Source organism: Pinus tabuliformis, chromosome 3_1, assembly GCF_031772625.1.
Source record: "Pinus tabuliformis cultivar Carrire ecotype Pingquan chromosome 3_1, CPIR1, whole genome shotgun sequence".
Taxonomy (NCBI): domain Eukaryota; kingdom Viridiplantae; phylum Streptophyta; class Pinopsida; order Pinales; family Pinaceae; genus Pinus; species Pinus tabuliformis.
Window position 1 is genome coordinate 682,714,465 of NC_142301.1, and position 23,838 is coordinate 682,738,302.

Consider the following 23,838-nt stretch of genomic DNA (forward strand, 5'->3'; position numbering starts at 1 on the left):
GTGGCGCCGGCCTTGCTCGCGCCACCCCGGTGGCCTGCCCCCCTGCTCGACTAGTGGCCAGGTGATTCTCGGCTGACGCCACCCCGACGGCCCGCGCCCTCGCCCCACTGGTGGCCAGGTGATTCCCAGAATCGCCCGGCCACCAGTCGGGCAGGGAGGTCATGGGCGGGGGGGGGGAGGTGGAGCCCCTGGGCGAGGGCGGTGGGCGGTGGGCAAGGCGGGGGCGTGGGCGGAGGGGGAGGCCCGTGGGGGGGGGCGGGTGGAGGCAGAGGCCATGGGTGGGGGTATTCAGGGGCGGTGGGTGGAGGGGGAGGCCCGTGGGCGGGGGCATGGGCGGAGGGGGAGGCCCGTGGGGGGGGCCGGGTGGAGGCAGAGGCCGTGGGTGGGGGTAGTCAGGTGCGGTGGGTGGAGGGGGAGGCCTGTGGGTGGGGGCGAGGCCCAGGGCCAGGGAGCGGGCGCCATGGGCGGTGGGCGGAGGGGGAGGCCTGTGGGTGGGTGGGGGGTGGAGGGGAGGGGGAGGTGATGAGGGGTCGATGGGGAGGGGGAGTGGGTGAGGGGGTAGGTAGGGGGTGTGGGGGGGGGGCGGGTATGGGGAGAGGGGAGGGGGGGCGGGTAGGGGGGTGAGGGGGGCGTGGCTAGGGTGGTGAGGGGGTGAGGTGATGTGGGGGGGGGAGGGTGCTGAGGTTTGGGCGAGGGGAGGGGTGAAGGGGGGGTGGGTACGGTGGTGAGGGTGCTGAGATTTGAGGGGAGCGGGGGCGGAGGGGTGAGCAAGGGGCAGGTTGGGGGGCGCGGGTAGTGTGGTGAGGGGGTGAGGGTGTTGAGGTTTGAGGGGAGCGGGGGGCAGGTTGGGGGGTGTGGGTAGTGTGGTGAGGGGGTGAGGGTGCTGAGGTTTGAGGGGAGCGGGGGGCAGGTTGGGGGGCGCAGGTAGTGTGGTGAGGGGGTGAGGTGAGGTGAGGGCGATGAGGTGAGTGAGGTTGGGGGGAGGGCGAGGGGAGAAGCGGGTAGGGAGCGAAGGCGGGGCGGGTAGTGAGCGAAGGGTGGGCGGGTAGGGGGAGAGGTGGGGCGGGGAGGGGGGAGAGGTGAGGGGGGGCAGGCGGGGTGGTGAGATGGTGAGGTGGGGTGAGGTCAGAGGGGGGTGGATAGGGGGGTGAGGTGAGGGGGGGCGGGTAGGGGGGTGAGGGGGTGGGGTGGGGTGAGGTGAGGGGGGGCGTGTAGGAGGAGGGGTAGGGGAGGATGGTGAGGGGGTGGGGGATAATGGGGGAGGATGGTGAGGCGTGAGGGGGAGGGGGAAGGGAGTGGGTTAGGGGTGAAGGGGGTGAGGATGTCGGGAAGGGGGGAAGGTGATAGGGGGCGAGTCGGGCTGCGACGCCTAGTCCACCCACTACGGGGGTTGGGTGATTCCTAGAATCGCCCAACCCCCGCGGCACACGGTCGAGCCATCGGAATGCCCCCACACCCCCTACCCCCCCCCCCCCCCCCCCCCCCCCCCCCGCCCTCACACCCCACCTACCCTCCGACACCATAGCGGCCCACCCACGGCTATTTGGTGATTGAGTTTGATTGTGCCCACCATGCTCACGATAGACGTAATTGTTATTTTGGCTCAGAAAAATTATTAATTGGAAAAAAAATATTTTCATTAAAGTAATTTAATATGAAAATTTTCAAAGAAGAAATTTAACTTACCTTTCCATTGCGAGAATTCTTCGTTGAATATGTTGTTGATAGCAATGTAGCTGCTCCACAAATTCACGAGTCTTTCAACGAACTTCAGAAAACGTGGATTTGATGTGAGTAATAATGATAATGAAATTTAATATATAAGTGAAATTACGGAGATGTTTTACGATACGGTTAATGTGGGATAATTGGTTTTAAAATATTATAAAGCGAATATTGTATAACTGTTTTACAACGGGTTGAATGTGAGATTAATTTATTTTAGAATATATTATAAAAATAAAATAAAAAAATTCAATTTTTTAGTAAATATTATATGCTTTAACTATTAAAATAATTAATGTAGAAGTTGTAGTTTACAATTTTAATTTTAATGATTTATTTCATTAAAAAATGAGTTTACATTTTTCAATAAATTGTAGAATAAAATAATGAAAGTAAATAAATCTAACAAACTTTTTGGAGGGAAATATTTTCGCGAAATTTTTTGGAGGGAAATATTTTCGCGAAACTTTTTAGAGGGAAAATTTCATTCTTTAAGCTATATAATATCTTTAGGAGACTCTCCATTTGTATCATTCAACATCTTCTATTTGAAAGGGATGGATTGTTCTGATAGTGAATTTTCAATTTATACACCATCAACATCTTCATCGCGTAACAACTCTATTCATATTGATGAATATAGCGGGAATTCTTCCACTATGAATAGAAAGTCAATTCTTCCACTTAGTCCTGATTTTAAGGACTATGAAAGCAGCACTGATGAAAGAGGGGATGGAGAATTTTCAAATAAATAAAGAGTCACAGATTCTACTTAGTCCTAATTCTAAGGACTATGAAAGCAGCAATGATGAAGAGCATGATGCTGAAGTTCAAAAGAATGGAGTGTCACGATATCCACTTAGTCCCAATTTTGAGGACTATGAGAGTAGCAGTTTTGAAGAGCATGATGGTGAAGTTCAAAAAAATGGAGTGTCACAGTGTCCACATAGTCCTAATTTTGAGGACTATGAGAGCAACAGGTTTGAAGAGCATGATGGCGAATTTCAAAAGAATGGAGTGTCACGGTGTCCACTTAGTCCTAATTCTAAGGACTATGAGAGCAGCAGTGATGAAGAGCGTGATAATGAATTTCAAAAGAACGGAGTGTCAAAAGTGTCCACTTAGTCCTAATTCTAAGGACTATGAGAGCAGTAGTGATGAAGAGCATGATGATGAATTTCAAAAGTATGGAGTGTCACGGTGTCCAGTTAGTCCTAATTCTAAGGACTACGAAAGCAGCAGTGATGAAGAGTGGGATGAATTTAAAAAGATTGGAGTGTTACGGTGTCCACTTAGTCCTAATTCTAAGGACTATGAGAACAACAGTCATGAAGAGCGTGATGATGAATTTCAAAAGAATGGAGTGTCACAGTGTCCTCTTAGTCCTAATTCTAAGGACAATGAGAGCAGCAGTGATGATGGACAGGATGATGCACTTAGTCCTAATTCTAATGAGTATAAAGGTAGCAGTGTCAAAGGATAGGATGTAGCATCTTCAATAATTAAACAGTCACATTTTCGACGTAGTCTTAATTCTATGGACTATCATAGTAGCACTGACAATTCACATGAGGAAGAATATCCATTAAACATAGAGTCAAATTTTCCATTCAGTCCGAATTCTAAGGACTATGATAGTAGCACTGAAGAAGGGGAAGATGAAGAATATCCTCCAAGTCAATATTTGAAAAGCAGAGCTGATCATAGTGTGGATAACATTCCACTTAATGATGATGAAAATCCTTATACAAATGATGATCCAATGATGGAGATGTTGCCAAGAAATATTGTATCGAGGAGTAGGAGTAGACCATTTCGTATCAATGCAAGTTGTTCTAGTTATACAACGGGTAAAGTAGAATATCTGACGAGAAGAAATTCAAATGCGCTCTCATTTCAAGTGAATGTTGCCAAAAAGATTGCTTGAAACATATGGATTTCAAATTTGCATTAGAAAGCAAGAAGAGATATTTGTCAATGAATAAAAGCATGCAAAATTCATATTTAGTTGGGTGCATGCAATCTACATTGTCAGGTTATGATTATCATATTAGGACTTTATTTATCTGTAGAAAAGCTTTCAAAATGTTTCATTCAATTGGGAATTTTCGTCTCTTGAGAATTCAAGAAAATTTGGAAAAGGATCCCACATTTTATTCAGAAGTACGTCATAAAAGACAGTTTGGGCCATTATCAAATACTGCAATGTCATGGATGAAAGATTTCTTTTCAAAACATGGAGAGTGTATGCCAAATAGAGAGGCAATACATATTCTAGATAATTTTTCAAGATGAGAAATCTACAATTTATACAAAGAATATATAGAAGCTGCTGAGGGACATGGCAGGTTTATTACATATCAATATTTTGTGAAAGTATGGAAGAAAGAATTCAACAATGTCCGTATTCCTAAGAAGACAAGGATGGGGATTTGCAGTACATGTGCTTCTCTTAAATAAAAAAAGGACAAATTTGAAGGGTCAGAAAGAGGTAAGCATTCATAACTTTAACTTTTAAAATTGTAAGTCATCAACTATAAAAACATATTTCTTAACGAATTTTTTTTATGTTGTGTAGATTTAATTGTCAAAGAACTTCAGGAGCATCGCGAACAACAAACAAACGAAAGAAAGAAGTTGTACAAGCATCAAAAGAAGTGTTATGACAATCCAAATAAATATTTGGGTTTGATAATTGATGGTATGGACCAGAAGAAAAAACTTTTACCACATTTTGTTCGCACACCCAAAAATTTACAGGAGGAAAATTTTATTCAGTTTCACTTGGTCGGTTGTATGGCCTTCAATGGGAAAATGTTGCCAAGGGTGTACTTCACAACTCCAAATATTCATAATGATGCAAATTTGACCATAACCATAATTCATGATGTGGTTTCTCATTGGTCTGGTAATCTTCCTGAAGTTCTGTATCTACAATTGGACAACACTTGTCGTGAAAACAAAAATCAGGTTGTTTTTGGATATCTAAACATGCTTGTTGAATTGAGAATTTTTCAAAAGGTAAAGGTTGGTTTCCTTCTTGTTGGGCACACTCATGACCATGTTGATCAGATTTTCAGTCATTTTGAGGAGGGAGCGAGTTGGGAGCTTGCCATCACTAATTGAATGTCTTAAGAAATCATACATGCCAGAGCCTACTTTTGATGTGTTGGAAGAAATTGTTGACATGCGAAGGTTTATTCTGGGATCATATGGTGAGGAGAAATGCATTGAACAACTTAATGACATTAGCTTCCAACATCAATTTCGTATCAAAAAAATTGATGGGAAAACACTAATATGGGGCAAGAAGTATTCAACTACCGCAGAATGGGCACCATCATCAGGTTTGCAATTTTTGAAGTTCATTCCAAATCATCCAATATTTGCATCAAAAATATTATTATTACAATCAGTTGGCGAAGTTCAGAATGCACGTAGACAAAATAGAGATATAAATTATTCTGATTGCCTAGAAGAAATTAAAAAATGTATTAGATATACATATGAGTACTTTAACATTGCTGATTCAGTTTAGTGGGAGTCATTTTTCAATAATCAAAGTGATATCATTTCAACAACAACAAATGAAGATATAACTTTGAAAAATCCATTTATTTGGCCACAAAATGTATTGAATGAATATGAGGAAATAAACATTGCTGAACAGCAACAATCTAAAGGTATTATTAATTCTTCACAGGCAAAGGAAAGAGAGATGTATATTGGTTCCAGAAGATCTTGTGCAAAAAAACGTGAAGCCATGGAAGACCTTTACAGGGGTTCAGTACATGATATTAAGGAGGGTTGCATGATTGCAGTGCTAGCAGATGGAGATCCCAATGGCTATCCATTCTGGGTTGCTAAGGTTATAAAGGTCTTTAAAGAAAATGAGGATGTTACAAGTATTGAAGTACATTGGTATGCCACAAATACACACCCATTCAATGGTGTGTATAAGCAAGAGATGGTAGTTGACAAAAAAAATGGTGGAAAGAGAAAAAGAAAAGGGTACAAATATAAATTTCCGCCGCACAGACATATTAAAATTGGAGGATGTTGACATACTTGTTTATGACTTCAATTTAACAAAGAGAGGAACTCTTCACTTCAAGACGATAGAGATTCTGAAAAGGTTGTTACCAGAAGGAATAGTGTTGAGATGGGAGTCTGCTGAAACCAGTCGTAGATCTAGAAGAATTTTGAAACCTGAAATGTTGGGCATGCATGTGGACTCAGATGGGGCACTAGTTGATGAAAGATAAGAATATGGAACATCTTCGTCAGCATCTAGTCACTCATCTGAAGATGTGAATTCTGATGGTGTGTAAGAAAATATGAGTGATTTTGAATAATTGTTTAAGACAGTTTACACAACTGATGTATGCATCATATTTTGAAATAAAATTGATGACTTCCATATGGTGTTAAATGAGAAGTTGCGAGGCATTTTTATGTTGTTGGATTATATGTCTTAATTATGGTAATTTTTATTGTTTAAAATATCTACAATGCAATATTAAATTAGAGATATAATGTATGTTTTATTCAATATACAAATAATGACTTTTGAATTCATTTAGTGATGTAATTTGTTCATAATGTCATGGTTTTTTAATTTTATAGTTGAAAAAATTTCAATTTCTTTTGTATCTAGCATGTTATAGTTGAAAACATGTTGAATTTATACTTAGGAAAGAAAAATGATATTCTACCAAAAACATTAATGTGTTTTTTCTCATAAACAACTTTGTTTGGCACATAAAAATTTGGTTTTACTAGCATTTTTTAAAAAGTTTGAAAATTGACCCTAAAAAAAAATCATTGTTCTAGTATCATCACTTTCGTTTTGAAGCTATATTTTGCATGAAAATTTCATAGTAAATTTCATAGTCATTGCCATTTTTAAAACATGTTGAAAATTGACCCCTAAAAAATAAAATCATCGTTCCAATATACACTTTTTTCATTTTTAGCACTGTTTTTGATGTTTTTTCGGGGTTTTTTTGGCTAGAGTATCCGTTTTGAGTTTATAGTTCCTGTTTCAAAGTTTACATAGTTTAGTTAGTTACTGTTAGAGATATCATGATTTATGTTTGAGCTGATATGTTGTTAAGTTGTATCATGCTAACCTAGCTTTATTGTGTATATGAGATAGTGTCCCCTGATATACATTAAGGTATGAGTTTTCTTATGTCATATATTGGTTCTTGGTTGTTTAATTATGATTCCTATTTGATGTTTGAGTGTTTGGTGCCTAGTTGATTTATTTAACATGGTATCCTTGCAATTGGTTGAATGATTGATGAATTGCTTAATATGAGTATGTGTTCAAATGATTTTATTTTAATATGATTGTACTAACATGTATGTGTTGAGACAGTTGATATGTACTTGAATGCAGTTGATAGTTGTATAATTATGTCTAATGATTATGGATTATGACATGATAGTTAGTTTTAGTAAAGGTTCATTTCAAATTGATAGATATGATTTTTTTGATATTTGGAACATGTGGTTGACGTGTGTGAGCATGATGCAGGGAGTTGCATGGCAAGAGAGGTTGCCATGAAATCTGGAAGAAGGGTTGGGCTGAGCTTTCCTTGGGGAACCATGGGGATTGAGTCACGGTGTTTTTTTTTTTTTTTGTTCAGTCTTGTTCTTTTGTTCTTTTATGAATTGTTGAGCTTGATTTGTGGCTTTGTTTATGTCTAGTGTATGGCCATACCACTTTGTTTGTGGAATCATGTTGTTATTGGTTTTTATGGTTTTCTTCTTGTTTGTTTCTTGTCTTGCCTTTTTATGTTTTGAGTCTTGGGAATTGGTTGGGAAAGAGGAAAGTTGATGGAAATCGGGAGAGATTTGTGGTACCCAACCGATGATATAAGACCCAGATGAAGCTCTGTGCATGAGTAAGCGCAGCAGAAGGTAAGACTATGAAAATTGGTTGGACTGGTTGGGTCCATTGTGCTAAATGGACAATAGCAGCACAGACACAAGAAATGTAACCAGAAAAGGTAAAGTAAATGGATTAGAGGTGTCATATGCTTTGGATATGTTGGGAACTATTGCTCTCAATGCTTGTGCATAAATAAAGAAGTTCTCTTAACCTATACCTTATGTTATCTGGTAATTATTTTATGATAATGATTATTTTGAGGTTTATATATATGTATACATGTATGTCGTTGTCTGACAGGATCATGATTGTTTTATGCTAACGTTTACATATGTATGTATGTATCCATGTATCTATTTTACTATCTAATTACAGGGTTGTCAGGGATCATTCTTATGGAGGAATGATTGCTTATGCAACAGAATGATATGAAGAGGTTCCTGGTTCATGAGGAATCAAGTGGAAGAGTAGTAACGACAAATATATGAGGTCAATATCATGTGGTTATGAGTTGATATTATGTGATTATATTGTGTCTATGTTATGGATAGGTTATACCAAGGGATACATCAACAAAGTGAAAGAAGTCTGGTCTTCGACATGCTAGGATAAGCATGAATAAGACACTAGAAGCAAGGTTTCTTGGTAAGGAGAGTGTTGTTTCGGATGTGTGGTAGTACTATTGTGCATATGTTGTACATGTTGCATCTGTAATGATTGTGCGCATGCAATATTGAGCATATGTAGTGGGTATACATGTTGTTTATGCAATGTTATGTACAAGGTGTTAGTACATATAATGTTGTATGAATGGTTCATATTCAACGCTGGGTATATATGGTGCTATGTACATGTTGGATATACAGTGTTGTGTACATATTGTACTATTTACAAGATGGATATGTGGTGTTATATGCATATGGTTCTCTAAGCGTGTTGGATATGCGGTGCTGTGTACAAATGATGTTGTGTACATGTTGCATATACAATGCTATGTACAAGTGGTGTTGTGTGCATGTGGTACACTGGTACCATGTACATATGGTGTGGTGTGCATGATTGTGCAAGTGGTGTTGTGTACACATTGTATAAGTGGTGTTGTGTGCATGTGGTGCTATGTACATGTTGTGCATATGGCGATGTGTACATGTGGTGTCACGTACATATCGTGTGTGTGGTACTGTGTACATGTGGTATTGTGTACGCATTGTATAGTGGTGTAGTGTACATGTGGCATTGTATACACGTTTTGCAGGTGGTGCCATGTACATGTGATGTTGTGCACACATTGTGCAAGTGGTGCGGTGTATCGGTGGTACTATGTACATGTTGTACGTATGGCACTGATGTACGTGTGGTATTGTGTGCATGTCATACATGTCGTGTTGAGGGCATGTGGTAGTATTTATGTGCATCATGTATTCGTGGTATTGTGGCATGTGTACTTGTGTTGTACTTTATGTAGGTACATGTATTGGATGGTATTACACATCGGGTATAGGTGGATGCACTGTGTTACACATTGGCTATAGGTGTATGCGTTGTACATTAGGCGTAGGTGCATGTGTTGCATAGAGTTGCATGTCGTATGTGGTCATATGTGTATGATGCACACTATGTGTATGTGCACATGGTTGAGGAGAAGGCACTGGATGTTTGTCGGGTGTGGCAACCAATCCAATGTGTTACATAAAGAACCAAGGTAGAAGTAAGGATCGATGAAGGATAAGTATCGGTATTGTATTTCGGTTTTAGTATGCATATGATTTATGATTCTGGCCCATGATGATTACATGTGATCTATGATTTTGATTTATAATGGTTACATGTCGTTTATGATTTTGATGGTTATGTTTGAGCTAACCTGAAGTGATATTTTTATACATGTTGACTTGGTCAAATATTCTAGTTTGAATTGTTGTGACAAGAAGCGAACATGATTGCAAATGTACCATATTGATGAGCTACCAATGAGGTATGATGTGACTTTATTTTAATTTATTTTTAAACTGATGGAAGCTATGTGTGTGGTGCAGGAATCATGAACATGCCCAGTTGGGTAGTTGAAATCAACTACAAGAATTAGTAGCTTGATATGGTGGTTTGGTGGTTGCTTATGGTGGTTTGGTAGTTGCTTTATGATGGTTTAGTATTTGATTTATGTTGGTTTAGTATATGCTTTATGATGGTTGATATATGATTTATGGTGATTTGATATGTGCTTTATGTTAGTTGAAACTAGCTATATGATGTTTTGACATATGCCTTATGATGTTTTGATATATTCTATATGATGATTAGTGTATGATTGATATATGTTTGGTATATGATTTGACATATGTTTTGGTATATATATTTTGATGATGTTTTTATCTGTGCACCAGTGTATGGATGTAAATACTGTAACGAGCTATGTTATAAAGCTCCATTATGTGGTATGGGTGTAATGTTATTACGCTATCATGTGGATATGTTATCATGATGTTATGATGTCATATGAGTTTTCTTAAGTAGGATGATCATTGTAAATACTGTAATGAGTTGTGTTATAAAGCTCCACTATACGGTATGTTGTCATGTTTTCATGATGTTATGTCTTGAGCATATCTTTCATTGTAAATACAGCATCGAGATGGGTTATAAAGCTCCATGAGCAGTATCTCTTCTCTCAACAGGTTGTTGAGGTATATATGTGATTGAACACTGAGGACGGTGTTCCCCTAAGGGGGAGGGTTCTATAATAGCCCTCGTGAAAATTCCATGTAAAAAATATATAAATACCACGGATGATGGGACACGTATTCCAAGCTGAATGTTGGGCAAGACAACCTAGGGGGTGTTTATTTGATTGTTTATGGCTAAGGAAATTGGCAAAAGAAATGGCTAAGAGGAAAAAAAATATTTTGGCACATTTATTTGTGAAAATGACGGAAATTAGGAGAAAAAGTAGGTGAAATGTCACAAGTTGCATGTGAGGAGGAAAATGAAGGAAAATAATGGAAATTAGGAGAAAAAGTGGGTGAAAGGTCACAGGTTGCATGTGAGGAGGAAATTGAAGGAAAATAATGGAAAATGAAAAAAATTAGAGGCCTCCTTAATAAAAAGGCTTATGAGGATCAGTGGGCAAGACTTGGTCAATTTAGCTTTGGAGTTCTCTCATTATTGTCTCTCTCTCTCATTCTCTTGGCGACTTAGAATTTTCTTGGAACACTCTTAGAGGGTGTGGCATACTTGGATTCTTGGAGCAAGAAGGCAAAGGAAGAACAAGAAAGTGTAGGAAAGCATCGACATCAACAACTACATCAGATTTTCTTGCAAGTATCGAGTTGCATGTATGATTTATTCACTAGTTTTGTCATGCACGACACATGGATGTGGTTTCCTGGTTGTGATCTATCATTGACATGGAGGATTGCCTAGATCGATAGTGGATTGCCTAGCCTTTCCATTTCCTGGATAGCCATGGTGATTGTGGGTTTACTTTCATTGCTTTGTTTTGGTTGGCTCTCATTTTTCCATAGCTTGGGTTGAGTTATTAGTCCTGGAAGCCCTGGTTGGAAAAATGCTCTAGAAGCCCTTGGCGGGTTGAGTTACTAGTCCTGGAAGCCTTGGTTGGAAAAATGTTATGGAAGCCTTGTATAAGTTGTGGGTTGAGTTACTAATTCTGGAAGCCTTGGTTGGACAAACGCTCTGGACGCCCTGGAAGGCTTGGATGGAGACCAATTTGATGATGGTTTTTGGCGATGTCCGACCGTGAGGTGGAATCACTATTTTATGGGTTGAGGTGGGTGGCCTCTGGAAGCCTGGATGAGTTTTGTTTGATGTGTTCTATGAGATCCCACTTTCATGCTTGAAATATGGCACGGGGGTGATTGGCTGAAGAGAGACTTAGCTTAGCCAATCTATGGTCGGGTGGAACATGGTAGTCCCATCTCCGGTTGGTTCATTGCATTTAATAATGAAAAAAAAATCATTCCCTTGATTTTCATGTGAAAATGTATTGATGTATATATGGATTTTGATGGCTGATATGTTTATTGTATTTCTGTTCCTATTATGTTGTTTATATGCACATTTACCCCATAGGTTGTTACACCTCTTTACAAATGAGCCTGTTTGAAGTTTTGTATAGACGTATGTGCCACACACCATCCAGATGGGGAGGACCCGAGGACAAGCTAATGTTGGGACCCGAAATGTTACAGGAAGTGGAAGAAATGGTTAAGAAGGTTCGTTCCAATTTAAGGGTCGCTTAAGATCGACAAAAGAACTTCATCGATCGAAAAAGGAATTTCAGAGAATTCCAAGTAGGGGATCATGTGTATGTAAGGGTACGTGCCAAAATGAGTATTTACAATGGATTAGTTGTGCTAAATTAGAAACTCGATTTTGTGGTCTGTTCTAAATTTTGGCACGGGTGGGGCTAGTGGCTTACTAACTAGCCTTGCCTAATCATATTCGAATACACAATGTTTTCCATGTATCCGTACTAAAAATATATGTTTATGACCCTAAACATATAATCAGTTGGCAGGATATACAGGTAACAGAGTTTTCTCTAAGCAAGACAAATAACAAATCTATGATGATAAAAACTGACAATATTTTTTTTTTGCTTATTCAGGTCAAACCAGAAGAAGAATTCTTGGTCGAACCTCTGGTTATAATCGATCGGAGAGAAGTAGCGCTGCAGAAAGGAGTTATCACCCGTTAAAGTGCAATGGCAGTATTATGGGCTGGATGAAGCCACTTGGGAGGTTGAGCATCTCATGAAAGAAGCTTTTCTAGGTCTGTTTTCAGCAGAAAAACATTGAGACGATGTTTGATGTTAGAGGAAGAGATGTGATGTCCCTAAAAAAACTGTAATTATTTTTATTTACAACAATAAAAACAAATTGAATTTTATGGATACGGTTTGAATTAAGTATTAAATTTGATAATTATAAAGAAAACTATTTTTGGAGTGTTAACAAATCTTGTAACTTTTCATATCAAGAAAGTTAAGGTAGGCAGTTGTGTAACCCTAACTATCTCCTTGATTATGAATTCTCCAAGGAAATGACTCAAGAGGGTCGACAGGTAACCCAAGAGAATAGAGGAGAAAAGAGAGAGGATTTGTGCTGACAAGTCAGGCAGATAAGAGGCTAAGTTTGGTGGTGACCAGATAGTGGTAGCACTATTTGAGAAACCTTGCAAGAAGTTATTGATCTTGCAAGCAAGATCGGGGGGAGACTTGGACCTGAAAGCAAGTCTCAAGGTTGGGAGGATTAGAATCTGTTATATACAGAGGTGATTTCTACAGTTGGACTTTTCCTTTATTTACTGATCTCAGGCAAGTAAAATAATTTGGAGAAACTTTGTTAATTATAAAATAATAGAGTACATGTTTAGTTCTAGAAAAATACTATTGCTACAGTAAAAGCTTGAAATTTAAAATGTTGAACAGTCTTATTCTGAAAACAGGAGAGTAGCTTCTTTCTTAAATTACAGAAGAAGAATTGTTCTAGTTCAGGCATAAACTAAGATTGTAGAACAAACTTAGAAAAACAAACTTACTTAGAAAGGAAAGAAATTTACTAAGCAAAACTAGGATTATGAAACGAATCTCAATATATATATATAGATAGTATGTAATATTTTACTGATATAACCAAAACCACATATTATTCATAAAGAAAATTTGGGTCGAGGCCTATTTTACTGTCAACTTAAAGATATATATACATGTTAAGTCACTGTTATGGAGTCTGAGAATATATAGCTCTACAGTTCATTATAGTAATAAAGAAACTTAAGGAGCTTCGTAATACAGAAAAGGGCCAATAAAAAACTGGAATGACAACTCAGACGCGCAGGACCTGATATGTCCATACGCCAGGGAAGGCTCCCAGTTCTAAACCTTCTTGTGCACAAGCAACAACCTAAATTACTCATAAGGAATTTAAACAAAGAAATAGCAGATTGAAAGCTTTCAAAACTCAAGCAAGCGAAATTCGGAAGGACTGGAAAGCGACATATCTAAAAGGAATAAGTCATTGAGAGAACATATATACAGAACAAAGCCGAATAGTACATTAGCTAGAAGAACAAAGAGAACGAGAGAGCTACAGGCGTTGCCTATTAAATATGAGCATTAACCAATTCAAACCAATAAATTCATAAGAATTATATAATAAGCCGGGCTAGCCCAAAAGACATCCTGAAAACATTCATTGTCATGAAAAGGATTTCGAGAGTAAGATAAATAAACAAGCGCTGGATGAAAATTCCAGAGCTAATAAGACATAAAATTCGTATACTATTAATAATATTATAGAATTTCCAGTTTGAATTCCCAAGGCGTGGCTGGATAAACCCAGAGGCCTGTAATCGTCACCAGAGGGGTCGACAAGGGTTCCCTTAAAACCAAAATACACATATAGTATGAATATAAATTTCAACAGCTAGTATTTCAGGAGGAGAGCCCCTTCACACCGAAGTACCAGATTAACTATGTTGAAATGCAGAAAAACCCTTTCGAGGAAATCCATCAAGACAAGCCTGTATGTCTCTCTATCCGGACAATTGATGTCGCAAGCAAAACATTGAACATACCCGAGAACCCATTGAAGAGTTGAGTGTGCAGGACTCAGAGGAATTGGTGGAAACCACCTCGAGAAGCCTTCGATATGCCGAGACCTCACTTGAAGAACCTGCACACGCAACCAACAAGAAAATCCGTCGAGAGGTAACAATGCAACTGCAAAACAGGTAAGCTCAAGCAATATTTGTGGTAGGAGCAACGAATACCTGTAGGGCCCACATATGGGTGGAGGCTCCACTTGTTCTGACACCCTCGCGGAAGCCATGAAGAAGTCTCCATAGCTAAAACCACCCAGGGATGAAACCCTGGTCTCAGAACCCAAAAATCCGAGAGCTGAAAACTGAAACAATAGAAATGAAACAAGACCTTCGTAAAACCCTAATGAAGATTTCAAAATGAGCCGTCATCCATAGGATTGGAGCAATGATGAGATCACCGTCGAAGCGAGGAGAACAAGGCACGAGGGACAACTGGAGAGCACACTGTGGAGGAAACGAGTCCTGATCCCGCCACATCTCGTTGCAGAGCAACTTGATGATTACTGAATCCGTAATGAGCATATAAACCATATGTATAGTAAATCTTTGGTATTTCGAATTAATTGCATATGGATAGTAAAACCTTTAGTATCTAGACCTAAATGCGAATGCATCGAAATATATGCAATATATGCGTTGCACTGTATACCATTAAATCATTCCTGAATATTAATTGTTGATATAATATGCAGGTTTGATATTTGATTCAATAGGGTAAATGCCTTTACCATCATTTTATAAAGACTATGATAATATGTAATTTTGTTTTTTTACTATGGTTATATTAAAGTACGTGGAGATGTAACAAAAATAGTATGTCAATTGTACCCATTTATACCACTTGAGCACAATAATACCACATATTAACTATCATTTTAGTTTACTACAATAATACGGAGTTGTCTATAATGCGACTTTTTGAGATTCCGGTGACGGAATCCGGCGGAAGAAATTGAGATGAAATCATGATTTGTTGCAGTTAAAATGGTTTTTTAACTGCATATTCGGATTCAGCACCCTGAAAAACCCCTGGGACGGTTTCATTGTGCAGAAATTAGCTATCAAACTTGGATTCCAATAAATTACTGCCGGATTTTCACCGGAAAAAATCGCCGGAAAGACTTTCAAAAAGTCGCGTTAAAGACTACTCCCAATAAGAGTTGATACTAAATATTAACTTTAAAAAAAATGACAAAAACAACTTACAAAAGGTTCACTGCAAGCAGTGACCCACACACAACTATCATTGTGATTAATACACCTCACACGCAAGTGGGCACATCGAACTCTACAGAATAAAGAAAATCAATAAATAAAACCAGACGTGAATTGGAATTCGGCGGGAGAACTTTGCTCTTTACATCGTGAGTGATACACCTCACACGCAACTGGGCACATCCAACTCTGCACAATCAAGAAAATCAATAAATAAAAGCAGCGTGAATTCGAATTCGGGGGAGACCTTTGCTTTGTTTATAAGAGCCGCATGTGTCCATTCATTTTGGTAGTGCTTCCGTGCACCTAACTTAAGAAGCGGTAGCGGAAACCAGATGACCCTCAATTCTGGTTTGGTAGATTAAAGTAGGCATAATTTCATGGAGACCAATGCATTTTCGCTATTTCTCTCCGTGGATATAAAGATATGGAAGCAAAACAGTTAAAATGAGTTTTTTTATTAGTTAAATTTCTAATTTTTTTGTTAATTATTATTAATAATTAACTGATTATTGACTTGAAACTATTATTAATTATTAATCTGATGAATTTAACAGATAAATAATTAATTATTAATCTTATCAATTTAACAGATAAATATTGTTCAATAGTCTAACATTAAATTTAAAAATAAACATCAATGCAAAGTGGTCTTTCTCAAAAGAACGAATTAAAAAATAAATATAATAAAAAATCACATTTATCTGTAATAAAATAAGCAAGATATTTTTAAGCTGAGTAATTGTAATCAAAAGTAAATTTCTAGTATCCAAAAGATACTTTGTACTTGGTGATTTATTATTAAACTCTTATAATTTCTAATTATTACAATTTAACTGATAAATTATATAATTCACTCCAGGTTAGATTTGGTTTGTTACCATTATCCTAATATAAAGTCAAGTTTATCAATAATAGAGCAAGCGAGATAATTCTAACCCAAGTAATTGTAATAAGAGGTAAAATCCTCGTAATTATAACTAAAATCTTGATAATTATAGAGTAACCACAAAGAATAAAAGGTAAAATCCTGATAATTATAAAGTAACCAAAAAAATACTTTGTAGCTTTTAATTTATTATTAAACTCTTATAATTTACAATTACTGCAATGTCACTGATTATCCGTTTAATTATCAAGTAATAAATGCTAAATGCTTTATATTCATGTAGTATGACTATATCAATAAAGCATAACAGATTAGGTGAGTTTCTTTCATATGATTACTTTCTATTGTGTAATCTTCACGGTTCACGCGACATGGATCGTTTCATTGCTGGGATGTTAGATATATGTCATAATGAACTTTAATTCTTATTTTATAACCTTTGTAATTTTTAATGTAATCTTAAATAAAATTTCTTTTAAAATTCAGGGAAGGTTAGAGAATATTTCAACCAATTTCAATTTCAATTTTAAATATTTTGATAAAACAATGTGAATTTCAAGTATTAAATATAATAATAAAGAAGTTTAAAAAATTAAATGAAATATTTAAATCTTATAATTTTATAGATTTTGTGATATTAGATTTTTTAGATTATTATAATAAGAGGTGAATCAAGAATTATTTTTGTTTTTAATTTAATTTCCAAAATACTATTAATAAGAAATGAGAATATATTTTAAAAATGGCGGGTGGTTAATTAATTTTTTTTATATGAAGTAATTTAATTTAAAAAAGCTTGAGTACTGGAATTATATAGATTAAATATTTTAAACTTAAATTTTAAAAATATCTATCAGATTTTAATTAAAATTAACTAGAAAAATAATCCTGAAAAAAGTAATTTCTAATTATTTTCTATTAATTATTTAGATTAAAAAGACTGTTACTAAAACGTATATTACACTGGTTCATTATTTCATTTATATTTTTAAATACATAAATAACTTTAAAACCAGGAAAACATTTTATACCATTCAGACAAATTCCTTAAACAAAATCCAAAAAAAATTAAAAATAACATAATCTTGTAACATTTGAAATATATTGCTATTTTTTTAAAACGATGCCCGTTCACAAGAAGGTACGGTGTGGCGACTCGATAAGGGCTCTGAGCGCTAGAATATTTGAGAGACATATGCCCTTCACAAGGGGTTACGGGGCCACGGGCTGACAAGTTGATAAGAAAGACATACTTTTTGTGAAAAAGTCAATAATTTCCTTTTCTCTATTTAACGCTCTCACATGATGACATCCATCACCTAAATTTTATCTTGAAATTTGCTTGCTTCAATGGTTTTCGGGTTGGCTAAACGTTGAAAGAATTATTTCAAATACTTTCATCGTCAATAGTCTTTATTATATTTCAATGATACAAGCGAGTAATGTTATATAATTTTACAGGAATTTATTGAAATTACAAGTTTGATGAGTAAACTTTACACATTAAAAGTGTTTTAAAAATTTTCTGAAATGCGGAATACATATATAATTAAAAAATAAATTTAAAAAACATAAATCAAAATTTCACCACAAATTTTTCTGTCAAATTCTAACATCAAAAACTTCAAAAAATTACACTAAAAACAACTCTAATATCATAGAATATCACATACAAGCACACACCAAATCTGCAATCTGCCAGGTCACACTCCCACTCTCATAGCTTCATTAATGCGAATTAAAACATTTGATATGCCTTATGTGCCCTATGCCCTATAGGTTTTAATTCAATGTATCCATTAGCACTTCGATACGCGCGGACGGTTGATATATAATGCATTCAAGGTTTGGTTGGTTGTTATTAATATAATACAAAGTCAGGTTTACCTATAATAGAGTAAGCAAGATATTTTTAACCTAAGTAATTGTAATCAGAGATTGATATATAATATATAATGCACTCAAGGTTTGGTTTGGTATTATTAATATAATATAAAGTCAGGTTTACATATAATAGAGAGGTTTGGCTGGTTGTTATTAATATAATACGAAGTTAGGTTTACCTAGAATAAGCAAAATATTTCTAACCAGAGTAATTGTAATGAGAGGTAAATTCCTGGTACCAAAAAGATATTTTACACCTAATAATTTATTATTAACTTTTATAATTTACCATTATTGCAATTTAACTGATAGGTTGATATATACTGCACTCAAGCTTGGGTTGGGTTTGGTGCCATTAATATAATACAGAGTCAGGTTTACCGAGTAAGCAAAATATTTCTCAACTAAGGAATTGTAATAAGAGGTAAAATCATGGTAATTATAAGGTAACCAAAAAAATACTTTGTACCTAGTAATTTATTACTAGCAATTGCCCCAAAAGGTGCAAAGAGAGGCGGATAGAAATGTTAAATTGAAAGAACTGTATTTTGGTTTGAAATAATAAAAATTGTTCAGGACTACACCACTGAATATAAGAAATCAGCAAGCTTGCTAAATCTCAAAGTAGAAGTTCCTCAAACGTTGATAAAAAATTGAGGAGAACTACATGGCTACATCAGAAAGGAATTTACCCCATTTGAAGTAAAGAACCTTAATGATTCTGGTAAGAAGGCTCTATTTATTGAGTACAAGAACAGAAAACCAGCAGTAAGTGGGGAAATGGAAAACCAAGGAAAGGCAAACGAACAGAAATATGACTTTCACCGCTGCTTAGTGACTCAAAAGACAACACCAGGAATCACTACAATCATTGCAGTGTTGATTTATGGGCACACTGAGATATAATGCTGGAAATTACACCTGAAATTATATCCTACAATTTGGAAGAAAACATCTACAAGAATGTTGAGGGACAAAACTGGAAAGTTTCCAGAAGAGAAGAATATCGCTTATATGAGTGCAGACCACCAACTAAAGAGGACACATTATTTAATCCATTGTCACATATTTAAAAGCATATGTCACCTTTTGAGGTGTTTTGGGATAAGGACACAATGTTGAGGTCTTCTCTACAGATTTAGAGGCTAGCTCTTTCCTTATGGAGATGACAAGTAGCATTGTGGGCCTATTTTATTCACTCAAAGGGAAAAAAAGGAGGATACCAGGGTCTTTTGTAAAGAAATATTATTTTATTATTCAGGTTTTAATTTGAATGTTATAAATAGAAAAGAGGATTCACTTGCTAAAGTCACGGTTGGAGTTGTGGCAGTTCCTCTACAAGCTTAGTTGAAAAACATTTGGGAGAATGCAATTAAGGGGCAAATTCAATGTGAGGTTTTCGCTCTATGTTTCTCTTTTATCGATGACTAGGTTTTTTTGCAAGGATTGCCATTGTTTTTCCAACTGATATAAGCTTTGAAGAAGGTCAGTCTTTCTCCAATAAGAGGACGTTAGGGTTCAGGTTTTGCTAATGGTAAATATCTTAAATACTGGCAATAATTCTAGACCTTGCTTTAGCATATCACAACATTTGCACTTGCAATGATTATATCAGATCCGGTTTAATATTGCTAAAAAAGGAATGGATGTTTTTACTTTGAGACGAATTACAAAGAGTGGGCCAAATGACTTCATTCAAAATTTTCAGTTGACAGTTTAATAGTTTAATGGTTGGAATATTTTCTTAAGGCTATACTATTTAAGGGCAGATTCAGTTTAAGGCAGAATCAAGAGAGTAATACTTCACTTGGAATTATTTGTATAGCATTTTAGATGTTTTTGTTTTCATTCATTTGCAATCACTATTTCTTATGATAACATTGATATATGCCATACTTTGAAATATTATCTCATTGCTTATATTGTGATCATACACACGTACTAAGACAACGCTTCAAATTGATAACCACAACTACTTACAACCTAACACTTTGATAAGCGCTATTTGAGCGTGTCAATACCCACTGGTTCTAGAGATATTGGATATGACTCAAATTCGCTGCATTTTTGTGAATAAGATCACTCTCTTAAGGAGTAATACATGAAGCAAAAATGATTTATCACAAAATCTTATGGTCTTCAGTTGCAATTTTTGAATGGTATTTAAAATTGGCCTTTATGGATTACTTGTTGCAATTTCCATACGTGAATGGTCTCTATCTAAACAGGGGTTTTAGATTCAGCATTACCTTGTGACTTGAATCAATCTAATTTTATAACAAATTATGCATCACTTGGGATACTTCACAATTGTTCTCAACATTAATCTACATTTTGTAATCATTTAAGCATCACTTTGGGATTACTTCACACTTGTTCTCAACATTAATCTACTTGTTTGTAACCATTTAAGCATTCACTTCGGGGGTATTTCACACTTGATCTCAACATTTGCAAATTCTCACATCTTTGACGAATGAATCGATTTGATTGAGTTAAGTATAAGAGTAGTCAATTCATGCTAGTATTTTCCAATTTCTCTCCCAACAATCTAAGTTTAAATTGATCATGCGGATTCCCCCTGGGATAGGCAGTCTCCTTGGTCGGGCAAGGCCATCAAGGTGTCATGCTAGTATTTTCCAATTTCTCTCCCAACAATCTAAGTTTAAATTGATCATGCGGATTCCCCCTGGGATAGGCAGTCTCCTTGGTCGGGCAAGGCCATCAAGGTGACAGTGAGTGGCTTGCGTATTATGCGTCCAGGTTGTCCCATTGAGGTTAGGACTTTTCCTCCTAGGTGATAATTTGAGTGGTAACAGTGAGTTTGGGTGATATTTATGAGTTAAACTTTAAAGAATAAGTCGGGATTGATTCAGATTCAGTTGATTAGACTCTGTTTCCTCTTAAAACATAGTCAAACTCCCGACTCCACTTGGACTGCGAAGAGTCTGATAACACTGCCAAGAAGCTTCGTATGGCATAAATTGCAGAGCAGTAAAGGCATTAGTGGACTGAAAATAAAATGTCATACAGATCAACTTGGTTAATAATTTACTCAGTCCATCTATATTTAAGAAGCACATCTATAATAATTGAAAAGCCACTGACCTTGAAGAAGAGGGGATGGTTGAGGTTCTGTTCCTCCATCTGTTTGAGGACTGCAAGCCAATCTACTCTTTTGGGCTTCATTATTCTCACCCACTTCATGATTAATTCAGATGGATCATCCTCTTCTGATAAACAAATTATATGTTTCATCAAGGCCTTGCTCCTTCCAGACAACTTTGGAGGCAGAGCTTCTATGAGCCTTTTTTTGCGTCTTATCCAATCCATTGTCGTCTACATCAGCCCACCTCAATCCCTTGCCCTTTACTTGCTGGTTGTCTTTATCTCCCCAACATCAGAATCTGATTCGTCCTCTGCATCTTCAACCTCAAATTCATAATACTTTTCTTCTTCGGTTGTCGCTGTTGCTATCGTTAATGGGTGTCCGGGGCTTTAATGTTTTGGACTTTTGATTTGTGGATTTTAAATCATTTGCTACGTTTCTTTCCATCCATTTTACCTTGTGCTTTTGCTTGTTCTTGCTGGGTTTAAGGCAACCTTTGACTATCATTTAGCATCTTAGGAGCAGGAGCCTTGGTTTTGTCTAGTTTTAGGCCTTCAGCTGCTGTGTAATTATTTGAATAATTAATCTTAATATTAACTTAAAAGGGATAAACGTATTATCACTCTATTCATCAATCTGGAATTATTCTCTGAACGATCTGTGGGTTTGTTTCAACTTTTCAAGTATGGTAGATGATTTACGAGGGTTGGTTGTGATCTGTTGGGTGCTGTAGCTAAATTTCAGTCTTTATGTTTGGTTTATTTGCCATTGAGGTAGTAAAAAAATGACTGGTGCTATATATCTTTTGTGCTGAGGGTGCTATACCTTGGATCTGCAGGTGATGAAGACTTTGGAAGGCCTAAGTTTTCTGGTCATGTGGATACAGATCTTTTCTTGTCTCTTGCACCTCGAATGGAAGTACTTTGCCCTCCTCGGAAAAGTCTCCGTGGTAATTTCATCATACCATTCAGAGAGACAAAGCGAAGGCAAGAACAGAAAGATCTTATTAGCATGCTGCCTGATGAATGTCTTTTTGAAATATTCAGACATCTACCAGCAGCTCGAGACCGCAGCGTATCCGCGTGTGTGTCGAAGCGCTGGCTTATGCTCCAGAGCAGCATGCAGAGAAGTGAAATCAAGAGATCCAGGCCAAGCCCCAAAACTTGTGGAGAAACACCTAATAGAGACTGCTCAGAACAATGTAAACTGTGTCAAAAGAATGCAAGTTTTACTGAGAACAATTTTGAAGAGTTTTCCGATGATGGATTTGGTGAAGTGGAATATTTAGAGTCAGAGTCAACGGAGTTGGACGTAGGATGGAAAGGAACAGGTGAAAAGCAGCCAAGATGGGCTATTAGAGACCTGTCCAGGTGTTTGGAAGGAAAGAGAGCTACTGATATTAGGCTTGCAGCAATTTCTATAGGCATGGGTGGTCGAGGAGGACTAGGCAAGCTCAAAATCCGAGGAAATCACCCTTCCCGAGGGGTGAGTGATCTAGGTCTTAGTACAATTGGTCTTGGATGCCCAGCACTCAGGGTCTTATCTCTCTGGGATTGCCCCTTAATTAGCGGTAAGGGACTGTTGGCAATTGCTAAGGGCTGTCATCTGTTGGAAAAGCTTGACCTGTTCAACTGCCCATTGATTGGAGACAAGAGTTTGGAAGCTATTGCGGAAAATTGCCCTGGCTTATTAACCCTCAACATAGAAAGCTGCCCAAAAATCGGAAACAAGTCCCTGGAAGCAGTTGGGCAGCACTGTCCCAATCTTAAATCCTTATCCGTCAGTGACTGTTCTCTTGTTGGTGACCAAGGGATTATGTCTTTAGTGTCAAGTTCAACAAAGTTGGAGAAGGTGAAGCTGCAGGCCGTAAAAGTTACTAATCATACTTTAGCTGCTATTGGACTTTACTGCAAGAATTTAACTAAATTAACATTTGTAAATCTCCAGAAAGTCACAGAGAAGGGTTTTCAGGCTCTGGGAAATTCTTCAGTTATGCAAAAGCTGAAACTACTGTCAATTACCTGTTGTCGAGGATTAACAGACCCGGGTTTGGAGTCCATAGGACATGGCTGCCCTAGTGCGCACAAGTGTGAATTATTGTCTGATAAAGGTTTGAAAGCATTTACCAAAACTGCAATTTCGCTTGAGAATTTACAGTTAGAGGAACGCAATATGATATCTCACTTTGGCCTGATAGATGCTTTAGGAAGCTGTAGTGGAAAGCTGAAGGTGCTCACACTTGAAAAATGCACCGGGATCAAAGAGTCTGGACTTAGGGAAGTTTCAGTACCCACCTGTGAATCTTTGAAATCTCTTAATATTCGCTCATTCCCATTCCTTGGAAATGGATGCTTGGCTTTACTGGGACTCTGCAGGCATGGCACAAGATGCCATGGGCTTGGGACTCTTGTCGACCTCGACGAGACACGAGACACATACGGCGATAGACAGGCGGGATACCCATGTGATCAGCATATGCATAGTTGCTAAAACTGA

At 37.4% G+C, this 23,838-nt stretch overlaps 1 protein-coding gene across 1 annotated transcript; it reads left to right on the top strand.

Moving 5' to 3' along the window:
- The first annotated feature begins 274 nt into the window (after positions 1 to 274).
- Positions 275 to 23,832, top strand: LOC149188944 (EIN3-binding F-box protein 1-like). The gene is made up of 2 exons (XM_089410087.1): positions 275 to 491; positions 22,181 to 23,832. The coding sequence occupies exons 1-2, from the start codon at positions 275 to 277 to the stop codon at positions 23,830 to 23,832; spliced, it is 1,869 nt and encodes a 622-aa protein (XP_089266213.1).
- The last annotated feature ends 6 nt before the right edge of the window (positions 23,833 to 23,838 follow it).